General features: G+C 38.8%; 1 protein-coding gene across 1 annotated transcript in view; it reads left to right on the top strand.

The window, feature by feature from the left end:
* The first annotated feature begins 920 nt into the window (after positions 1–920).
* Positions 921–11915, top strand: part of LOC114085856 (uncharacterized) — a 28375-nt gene continuing 17380 nt past the window's right edge. The window contains exons 1-3 of the mRNA XM_027927178.1: positions 921–1115; positions 3058–3148; positions 3698–3788. Of these exons, the coding sequence (XP_027782979.1) occupies positions 921–1115; positions 3058–3148; positions 3698–3788 (377 nt within the window). The remainder of the gene's footprint in view (positions 1116–3057; positions 3149–3697; positions 3789–11915) is intronic.

Here is an 11915-nt window from a genome sequence, read left to right as displayed (position 1 = left end):
AAAACCAATCCATCCCAAGAGGCTTTCACAAAATTAACACTAGGTGTTCACTGAATGAAGAAATGAATAAGCTATAAACTCCTTCTTTCACAATGATATCTTTACAGATCCCATTATTCAGTGACAATCGCTGGAACTTTAGGCAAGCAAAAGCATGTGTAACATAGAAGTGAACCCAACTTGAAAGCAAAAGCAAAGTAAACATATAAAATGGAATAAACCTCTTTCAAAGGTTCATATTATGTGTCAACTTGGCGGGGCCATGGTGCCCAGATATTTGGTCAACCATCATTCAGGTCATTTATACAAAGGTGTTTTGAATTAAATTTGCATTTATGTCCGTGGACCTAGGGTTAAGCAGGTTGTTCTGCACTAATAGCTGGGCTTCATCCAATCCACTGAAGGCCTGAATAGAACAAAAGACTGATCTCCATAAGCAAGAGGGAACTCACTAGCGGACTCCCCTTGGACTTCCTCCCAGCTCCTCCTGGCTCACCAGAAGGCTGTCTTTAAACCTGAACTTCAGTTCTTCTCTGATTCCCCAGTCTGCTGACCTGCACCATTGGATTTGGAGGTCATCAAGCCTCTATAATCATGTAAGCCAACTCTGTAAAATAAATAAATCTTTGTACACACACACACACACACACACACACCTTATTGTTCACTGTTTCTCTGGAGAACCCTGATAAATACATCCATACCATGTCAAAGGACAAACACAGAATCAGTGGCAATAACCCTGCCTTCTTTTTTTATCTGACTAAAGTTGATATGACTCCGTTTACTGTCAAAAGCCTTTGTATACCTAGAAGTCGTGTTGTAACGTTTGTCTTTTATATTGCACAATCTCAAAAACAAACTCAGAGCATTTAATCACTGACATACTTTATTTCTTTTTTTATATTCAGGTTGTTGATATGAACTATTTCCTCATACCTGGGCTGGTGTCACTTCCAAGTGTCACAGGCAAGGATGGGAAAGCTCACTGCATCGTCCTCTTAATCCGTGTATTCGGTGTTGTCCCCAATCAGCAATGTCAGCATCGCAGGAACTTGTTAGAAATGCAAATTCTCAGGCCCCACTATAGACCTACCAAACCAGAAACTCTCAGGGTGAGGTGCAGTCATCTGTTTTAAGTTTTTTTGGGTGATTTTGATAAAAACTAAAGTTTGAGAACCACTTTGTTGTGGTTTAGATGTGGTGTCCCCCAAAAGCTCACGAGTGAGACAATGCAAGAAGGTTCAGAGGAGAAATGATTGGGTTATAAGAGTCTAGACCCAATCAGTGAATTAATCTCCTGATAGGGATTAACTATTCAGCGGTAACTGAAGTGATAGGGTGTACCTGGAGAAGGTGGGAATTGGGTCATGTCTTTGGAGTATATATTTGTTTCTGGCAAATGGAATCTGCCCACCCCCTTGCTTCCTGATCATGATGTGAGCTGCTTCCCTCTGCCACCCTTTCTTGCCATAATATTCAGCCTCACCTCGAGCCCTGAGGAATGGAGCCGGCCTTCCATGGACTAAGACCTCTGAAACCGTGAGCCCTCAAATAAACGTTTTCCTCCTGTACAACTGTTCTGGTCAGGTCCTTTTAGTCAGAGCAGAAAAAAAAAAAGCTGACTAAAACACATGAGTATAAATATGGAAGACTAAAGACTAAACTATTTCCCCAATTATAGAAGGCAACGTTATTTCCCCTAAATACCTTTTGACTGGTAGGGTCTCAAATGGAATCATTTCAGATTGGCTATTGAAAAAAAAATTTTTTGTCTGCCACCAGAAATGCAAGTAGATTCAGAAAAAGAAATTATAACCTGATCTTTTCATACCTCCAAAATTAGCAAAAGTGGCAAAACAAATTTCTGAAGTGCCTAACACTTACTTCCACTTTAGACTCAACTTGCCTTTATTTTTGATTCTGTGCCTTCCTCATGCTTCATCTGTCACCCAAGCTGCCCACCCCTCTTCCCTCTCTCTGTTCATCAATTCATCATTGAAGACCAATTGCATCCTTTCTTCCTCGTGAAGCCTTTCATCTGTATGCTCTTGCTCCCTTTACCAACCACCTGGTTGGAATATTGCATTTCCTTGTTTAATTACTTTAACATTGGATTGTTTGGATATTTACCTTTTATCCCTTCTCTAGTTTGCAAAAAAAAAAAAGATTGCAAATATCTGGAAGAAAGGGCATACAGCATTAGGTTGTGCACAGAGCACAGTGCTAAACACATTGTAGATAAGCAACTAGGAGGACAGAATTGTAGAAAACAACTGAATTACAGCAGTGATCACCGTCAATTTTGTCTGTCTCTAGCAATCAGTAACAGATTTGCTTATATTTCACTCAGCGATCACAAAGCAATCTCCATTCCTTGCCCAGGAGTAATTATAAAATATTCTAGAAAAAGGAAAGTAGATATTTAGGAAGAAATATCAAAAATAGAATTGGGCCATTGCAGAGGTGCAAACAATGCCCCCACAGGATGGTGGAGGTGGGAGCAACATGGCAGGATCCAAGCAAGTTGTAACTTCTGCACCCACAGCACTGTCTGCACTTAGCAAATACTTACGATGGACTTAAAGGTGTCCAGATTTTGTCTGTTTTGAATAGAACTTGATACGTTCTCAAGAATTGTTTTTGGAGTGAGTAAATGAGCTCTGAAGTTAAACTTCATGCTTGACTCTCTAGTGTCATCCCAGCCTCCTAGGCTAGGAGAATGCCTGGTAGTGGTGGGCACTCTGGCTTCTACAGTCTGTGAACCCAGCTGATTCTGTAGCAGGAATTTACCTTTGCAGACTGTGGATCAGGAGCTTGCTCCTGCACAGGGAAGACAGGATTGTGTTGTGACTACATCCCTCTTCCCTTGTGTAGTCAACCACACACTCAGCATCATTTGGTGACTGAGGCCATCTGCTCAGCACTCTCTATATCCCTGGGGAGCTGAATCCTTCTGTTCCTACTAGGGGCCCTAAACTTGGTCTGGTAGGACTCAGTAAGTAGATGGGGCTCCAGGTGTTTCTGCTAACATAACTTGAAAGTCCACCCATACAGATGCCTTCTCTTGAGCTCTGGGACTGCTTAGAATTGGTGGACTGGATGAAGAATCTCTGTGAGCAGGGAACATGCCTCTCTTCGTGCAAGGGTATGTTGCCTATTAAGAAGGAAAGGACCTACCCCCAGGTTGGGCAACTTTGCTCTACTAGAAAGAACACTATCATGAGAGCCAGGTGATAGCCAATTCTGAGCTCTGACATGAGCTGATGATGTGTGACGAGGGGAAAATCACAACATTGGTGGGCTTCAGTCTTTTCTGTAGAACAAACAGTTCAACTGGCTTATCCCTAGGATCCTTCCAGCACCAACATTCTATTATTTGCGATTTGCCTGTGCTCCTGTCCTATTTGGTACTGGTTTATAGGTTTCAAAGAATATGTCTGCCTCAAAGCCTCATGTCCACCTAGCTAAGCTTTCATACTTGCTTAAGGTTCTGGCTAATTTCTCATCACTGTTTGGGTTGGCTGGAAAATACCAATATATCAGTCTCTTCATGTCTGGTTATAAAGCATGCCACTAATTTCTAGTTTTCTATTTCAAATTGCTAGTTTTAGAAGCATCCTAATTACTCAGACTATAAAATCAAGGTTCTAAACTATAAACAAAGGAATTTTCATGTTTTAAACCATCTCTTTAGATCTGGACAGTCACTGGAGTGCAGCCATTGGAGCTATTGAAGTCCAAGTTACTCAAACCATGAGGTCTCCAAGGCCACCTGACCCAAAATGGTAAGTATTTTTAGAAACTGGCAAAGAGTTACTACTGAGAAATGCATGATAAAATTACTTGCAGCAGTATTTATTGACTGAACTGAGTAGTCTTCAATTCTGTTTCATGTTTGATGGCAAGGTGAACAAAGCGTATGGAATTTGGGATCTGTCGCATTCAGAGATTTTTTTTTTTTCTTCAGCTTCTGGATGGAGCTGATCTTAAATACAAAAAAAAAAAAAAGAAGAAGAAGAAGAAAAGAAAGAAAAGAAAAAAAAAGAAATGCATTCTCTGATAGAAATTTCTTTAAAAAAATGTTTGGAAACTTGAGGGGTTTAAGTATCAAGAGATACATGGTTCTCCACTTAAGAGCTAGGAGGACCCTTCTTTATCCCACATGGATAAGAAGGTTCCCAATGATGTGAGGCTGTGAGTATCTAAAAGATCGCATTTATACTATAGGAAAATCACAACATTGGTGGGCTTCAGATCATATTTAGATATTCTTAGGTCAATATGCCATAAAATATCTCAGAAAATTCTCAGAAATTTTTAATGAGAATTCTTTTGTTGGAGTGTTGTTTTTTTTTTTTTAATTTATTCTCTCTCTTAGACCATCTTGGATAGGAAATCCAAACTTCCCACTATTAATCCTACCAATGACTGTCATCTGCTGAGGACTTACTGCAGTGTAGAACTGTGGTGTCTAATACAGTAACTTCATGAGACTATTTAAATATAAATTTAATTTAATTTAAAATAAATTCCTGTGTCACATATTGCAAGTACTCAGTTGCTACCTGTGTCTAGTAGCTACTACATAATAGGGCAAGAGGAGGAGTTTTCATCATTGCAGAAAGTTGTTAGATAGTGCCATGGGCACTTTCTAAATATCTTCTGGGCATTGTTCTTAATCTTCATGCCAGTCTACAGTAAAAACTGTCACCCCTCTTTCACTGCCACGGTATCACTCAAAGATCTGTATGTTAAAGGATGGCGCCATTGGGTAGTTGTAGAACCTTTAGGAAGTGGTATCCTGTGGGAGTTCCTTAGGTTATTAGGAGTTTACCTTGAAGGAGATTGTGGGAGCTTGTTCTCCTCCTCCCACCTTCCTCCTATTCAAGATGTGACCATTTGCCCCTGACCATGCTGCCACCATGATGTGCTACCTTTCATCTCCCTCACCAAAGACCAAACAAATGGAGCTTCCCAATCTTGGACTTTGAACCTCCAAGACTGGGAGCTAAATGTACACTTCTATGCTTCATAAATATCCTGTGTCCAGCATTTTGTTATAATAATGAAACTGTGACTAATACAGCTGTTGAGGAAACTGAATTTCAGAGGGATTCAGTGATGAGGTCAAATTCACATACAGAGTAAATGGCAGGGATAGAACACAAAAAATTTTTTAAGATAGTCTAGTTCCTAAATTCCTAAATCCTCTCTTTACACCATGGTTTTTAATACAGCTTTTCATCATGGAACTTTCTTTTCAAAAGGAAATTCTTAAAAATAAAAAAAGAATTCTCATTGAGCTATTAAAATTTTAAGTAGAACAGTTCAAACTATCAAATCAAAGGAATGTATCGTAAGATCACCCCCATAAAATTATCTCAATTGTTGGGAAAATAATATGGAGCTTTGGTATAGTTATATATAAATATGCTTTTGTCACATTTGGGCATCAAAAAGAGATTTGGAAAATGTTAGACTATGCCTGATAGTTAATAGTCCAAAAAGTCAATATAGACACCATTGATTATGTTGTTCCAATTGTGCTGCTAAAGTCAACAAAAGTTAACTTGCCATTGGGTATCACCTATAAACCATGAGAAATAAGCAAAAATATAACTTCACCTTGGAGAAAATTATGTATTGTCTAAATCTTGACGACTATCTATACAGTTCTAGGATGTGCCTTAACAAAGTCTTAAGAGCACTGGATAGAAAGATTCCAGATAATGGTAAACTAAATTCATTAAAGAAATGGTAACCTCTAGATGAAGGGAGGAAAAAATATGAGAATTTCTGCTGATTAAATGATAGAGGTGGAATTATGGCTTAAACAACGGGTCTTCGTTTCTCAAGGGTAGGCAGACTTTATTTGTCCATTTTTAAAGTCTATGGCATGGTACATATCATTAGTATACAATTGTTGCTCATTAATAGTTCCTAGAATTGAGCCAAATGTAAGAACTTCCTATCTCCACAAATCCTAATGAAAGAATGAGATTGATATGGTAGATTATACAATCTGGCATTTCTGTTGATTTTGGAGGAAAAGATTCTTTTCCTTCTAATGTGCATATTTTCTCTTATAATACATTTTCCTTTGATTTTTTTTAAGAGAGAGAACATCTATTTTTAAAAAATATTTTTTAAGTTGTAGATGGACCTTTGTTTTATTTATTTCTATGTGGTGCTGAGAATCAAACCCAGTGCCTCACACATCCCAGGTAAGCACTCCACTACTGCGCTACAGCCCCAGCCTTTCCTTTGATATTTTGAAAGGTTTGTGGCTAATACTTATTATGTGCTCTAAGAAGACAAGCTTTATTATACTCTTCAGATGTGCTGTCCCTTCAAAGCCAGCAGAGCTCAGCTCCAAGGGAGTCTGTGAGCCCCACCTCACATGCCCAAAAGATGGTCTAAGTACAGACTGTGAGTCCTTGAAGCTTGGGTGTCTGCCCTGGAAGGCAATCTGGACAGAGATGACACCAGCTGTACTCAAAAGGGAACGAGGACAACGTGTTTATGACACGGGGAATGGGAATCAAGCCAGAGGGCAGTGGAGGGAATGGGATGGTCAGAGGGAAACACTCCATCTTGCCAACATTTTTCTACCACTTGGCTATTGGTCATCTTCAAAGCTACTTCTAGTCAAGGTTACAGTGAAAGGGATGGAGATCCTGCCTTACCCTCATGTGCCAGGGATACTCATACCTGATATTAATAAGATATAACCAGGCCTGGTGCAAGGTATATCTGAGATCCATGAGGAAAAAAAAAATGGTAGCATTAGCTGTGTGGTTGCTAGCTTTCCAACAGCTCCAAATCCCAGAGCTGTGAGTTCCTGCTTTGAGGGTGGGCTGGAAGGTTTTCCTGAGCATTCCTTATGAAGAAGGTCTGCCTCAACTCACAGCACAAAAAGCTGTCTATAAAACCTTCTGAGATGTGGTATTTTTCCTGGGATTGGATCATGAGTGAATCAGTCTTCCCTTTAACTTGGACAAGTAACATGGATATGAAGGATGAAGGTGATAGAGAATGTTGTGGTGTGAGAAGGAAGAAAAGTACTTCTTAGTCTCTGCTAATTTCCAAGCTTTGCAATCGATCACTTTTGTGCCAGTGAGTACGATTTGAAAGCTGTCTAGTCATGCTAGGAATAGTGCTGCAATTCATTCAGTTGATATCGATCCTTTATTCAATGGTGCCCAGCCATGGGGGGCCCATGTAAGTGTATGGAAGGGTGCTTATTCTTATGCCAAAAGAGGTGAAGAAGGATCCTAGGAGTGCAAAAGAGGTGAAGAAGAATCCTCCGAGGGGAGGATTTCAGAGATAAGATGTGCACAATGAGTAACAGATAAATTAGGGAAAGGGTGTTCTAAGTAGTAGGAGTAGTATGTGCAAAGACCTGAAAGTGAATGAAAATATGAACATTTAGGAAAAAGTTCAAGGTGACAGCAGCTTAGAACATAAAGAAGGAATCTAGATGCTGATGAGGAGGTGGCCAGGCCCACTCAAGCCTATTGAGTGACATAAGCAACAGCAGTTCTCATCACCGGAATGCTGGTACTGAAGCCAGATTTAAAATTAGGTAGTCAGTGTGGTTAGGTAAATCAGGTCTAATATCGAGTGAAATCTTTGGAGGCCATGCTGAGAATGATCCCGGGAAACACAGGACAACTCATGGAATGTTAATGAAGTCCAGAAAAGGCTCTAGGCCAAAGTCCACCCCAAAGAAATGTTAGTAGAGCCCAGGAAACAGCCCCCAACAGATTTGGAGATAGCCCATCCCAGAGAAGTGATAAGCCCATCCCAAAAGTCCTTCCTGCCCGTTTGGCCCACCTGTGTCCTAACCCTTCCCCCTTGCATTCCATCACCAAACCTATAAAAAGGGGAACACATTTGCCCGCCAACTGGATTCCACCTCTTGGGTCCCCTTCTTCCTCCGGGAGAAGTCTTTTCTGCTGTCCTTTAATAAACTTCTAATTTCTACTCTGACCTTGCCTCGGCCTGTGCTTTTCTGGTGTTATTCTTCAACATCGGGGAAGCAAGGACTCGTCACCGGTCAAAGCGGTAACAGTACCAACCCACCTCTTTGTTTTATTTGTTCTTCTATGGACTCTACAGGCCAACATTAGGAACTGGCTATTATTATTTTCCCTCTTTTTAAAGATAAGGAAATGGCGGACCCCTAATTCACATGACTTGTCTATGATCACTTTTCTTTGGTTAACTAATGAGATCGTCAGAATTTGAATCCAGGCATCCTATCATCAGAGTAGTCCTCGGGATTCGGTGACAGTATGAAATGATATGATTGAGTTAAGAGTTGCAGAATTTTTCATCAAAATCGGATCCTACTCAAGTTCACTGAGCCATTATGTTTTAGAGTTTAGTTTTAAAATTGATATTTAGAATTGAATTATGTAACTTATTGCCTTACTCAATTCCATTCATTTATTCCTTCAATAATTACTTCAACATTATTTATTGAGTACCTACTGTGTGATATAAGTGCTATAGGTATTGGGAATAAGCCAGTGAACAAAACACAAAAACCCTTGCCTTAATAGAGTCTACATTTCTGATGAGGATGGTCAGACGATTCACTACAATATAATAAATAAGTAAAACCTACAGTATGTGAGGAGATGGATGTGCTTTGGAAGTAAGATAGAGTTGGATTAGGATTCTTCTGCTGGTCAGAACTTCATTATAATATAGTCAAATACATCAATCTTTTCTTATGTAATCATTTTATGTGTGTCTTTTTAAAGGACACTATTTCTACCTCAAAGTCTAAAAAAAAAAAATCCATGTATCTTTAAATTTATATTTTGCCCAATATTTTTATTTTACTATTCCTATTTTCAGTGCATTATAGTTATACATAAAAGTGGGGTTATTTTGACATATTCATAAACAAATATCACATGGTTTTCTTCATTTCTAGCCCCAGTTCTGCCCCCTTACCTCCTTCCTTCCTCCCCCTAATCCCCTTGCTCTACTCCAGTGGTCTTCCTACTATTTATATAATTATTGTTTAATAGGTGTGTTATAGTTACATATAAGATTGGAATGCATTGTGATATATTCATATATGCATCAATAGATGAATGGACAAAGAATATGTGGTATAATATACACAGTGGAGTTCTACTCAACCATAAAGACGAATGAAATTATGTTCCTTGCTGGCAAATAGATGGAACTGGAGAACAACATGCTAACTGAAATAAGCCAGACCCAGAAAGTCAAGAGTCAAATGTTTTCTCTCATATGTAGAAACTAAAGAGAAAAAAGGAATTTAAAAAACAGGTCTCCCAATATTTATTTTTTTAAATTTTCAAATCTATAGAAATATTGTAGGATTAGTGCAAAAACATCAGTATACTCTTCACCTGGATTCATTTATTTTTGTTAATTGCTAATATTTTGTCATATACATAAATTTTTATTACCACTACTACTATTTTTAGTTTTTTAAACTATTTGAGAATAAGTTGCAAACATTGAACACTTTGTCCCAAATATTTCAGTAAGATTTCATGTTTTACTATGTATGATTATTTTATTAGTCAATATGATTTTTTTTTAGAAAGAAGGGAGAGAGAGAGAGAGAGAGAGAATTTTTTTTTTAATATTTATTTTTCAGTTCTCGGCAGACACAACATCTTTGTTTGTATGTGGTGCTGAGGATCGAACCCGGGCTGCACGCGTGGCAGGCGAGCGCGCTACTGCTTGAGCCACATCCCCAGCCCTCAATATGATTTTTATATTCTAATTTCTCCAGTTGTATCAATAATATCTTATGTATACTTTTTGTTTAGACCCAAGGGTGCAGTTAAGGATTGTTCATTGCATTCAGTTGTCATGATCCATTAGGCTTTTTAAATTTGGTACCCAGCTTCCTTTTATCTTTTATGACATATCTTTTTCAAGAAGCAAAGCCATTTGTTCTGCAGAATGTTCTTCTATGTGCCTTTTTCTGATGATTTGCTCATGTTTAGGTTCAAGCTAGTTTCTGTTCCTGGTTTTCCTGGCATTCACCGATGGTTGATAAGTCTCCATTTCCTCTGTGAAAGGCTCAGGCTCTGTTCAGTCACACATTGATCAGGGAACTGGCTGATCCAATGTAGCAACAATACCCACACCTCTGGAGCACAAACAAGATGGCTCTAGATCTCTCTCATGCCTAACAGTCTACAGCAAGCGGGCTGCTGTCTCAGTGTAGGGCTCTGCTCCACAAGGTCACTCAGGGACCATGCTCCTTCTATCTTGTTACTCCATCATGGTCATCCACAAGCTTTTGTTCTTCTCAAAGTCAAAGCTGCCTCATCCAAATTGCAGCCTGCTGGAAGGGAATCAGAAGGTCAAGAATATACAACTTCCCACTTTAAAATATGAGACCTAGAAGTTGCTCTTATAATTTCTACTTGCACCCTTGGCCAGACCCTACACCTATCCACAAAGCAAACTAAGGAAAAAAGGTCAAAAGCTGGGAAGCCAGTTGCCCAGCTAAAACTCTAAAGGCTGTGTTAATAAAAGTAAGGAGAGAATGTACATAGAGAGCAATTAGTGGTCTGTGACACAACCATCCCACGAGGTCGTTCCTTTCCTCCCTGAAGACTCAACATGTGAACAACAATTCAGCTTATTAATCATTATTATTAATCATTTCCTCAGATTCTCTTTCATAATATTTATTCAGTTTCCTTCTCTGGGTAGAGGTCTTCTAGAATTCTCCTAATACAGTTTAAATATATAAAAAATATCTGTAAAAATATCCTGACTCCTAATTTGCCTGAGCAAAGTGTTGTCAATCTCAGGAGTTTTCACATAGTCTTCCTGTTTTCTCAATGACAATGACAGTGTTGACAAAATGAATCAAAAAGCAGAAACAGAGTACCCCAGTCTCAGAGTCCAGTCTTCTCACTTTTCATCTATCCCCAAACAACATTAGGAAAAAGAAAAAGTGCTTTTAATTGTTTGGCTCATTTAGAGTGTAAAAGACAGAACCCTGAGGGTTATCTATAACATGTTAAGGCCATAAGTGACCTTAGTGATTTGTTGAACTTATTCCTTAATTTCACAGGTAAGAGACAGGCTCAGGGAGTGGATGAAATTGTAGATGGCTCACAGCTGGTTAAGGTTGGAACCAGATTTCCCTGACTCTGGTCTGGATACTTCCTCCAAGTCACATAACTTATCAAGCATTTAGAGCCAGCCACTCTTTCCCCACGTATCTGGTTCCAGTCACTAGAGAGTCCAGGTAATATCTTTATCTCTTCCAAGTTACCTGAAAAAGAGGTGCATTCAAAAACCACCAACAACAAGGTGTTGCTGAAAGTATTTGTTTGAGTCACGCTTTGGAACCTCTTTTAAAGTAAGAGGAGAACACATGATACCTCCGGGCTGGCACATCCACCTTCCCTCATGCTTAGGGATTATTTCTTCTGCCTCTGCCAGATTCCACCCTTGGTCACTGCCCAGATCCCGGTGCCCTTGATGATATCAAACTCATGCAAAGCTATTCCTGTCAACAGCTTCCAAGGCCTCATGTAAAAACAAAAACCAAGCAGGAAGATATAACATTATCTTTTAAGTTCTCTTTCCACTTTGATATAAAAGACCTCAGTGTATTTTATTTATTTTTTATTTCTTTCTTCAAAATTTTTATTATAAAAAATTTCAAATATAAAAGCAAGAACAAAATAAAAATATTTATATATCCACTACTGAACTTAAAGGGCCCTTAATGTCTGCAATCTTTACTTCAGACTTTTTAATTTTTTTAAGGAGGATATAAGGCATTACAGATAGTGTCAAAGCTTGATCCCTTCCTTTCTTTAGAGGTAACTACCTCCTTGAACTGGATGTTACTCATATTTTTAGCTTCAAATTATTTATTTATCTAA

This window comes from Marmota flaviventris, chromosome 3 (genome assembly GCF_047511675.1).
Source record: "Marmota flaviventris isolate mMarFla1 chromosome 3, mMarFla1.hap1, whole genome shotgun sequence".
NCBI lineage: Eukaryota > Metazoa > Chordata > Mammalia > Rodentia > Sciuridae > Marmota > Marmota flaviventris.
The sequence above is the reverse complement of the archived record's forward strand: the minus strand, read 5'-3'. Positions and strand labels throughout refer to the sequence as shown.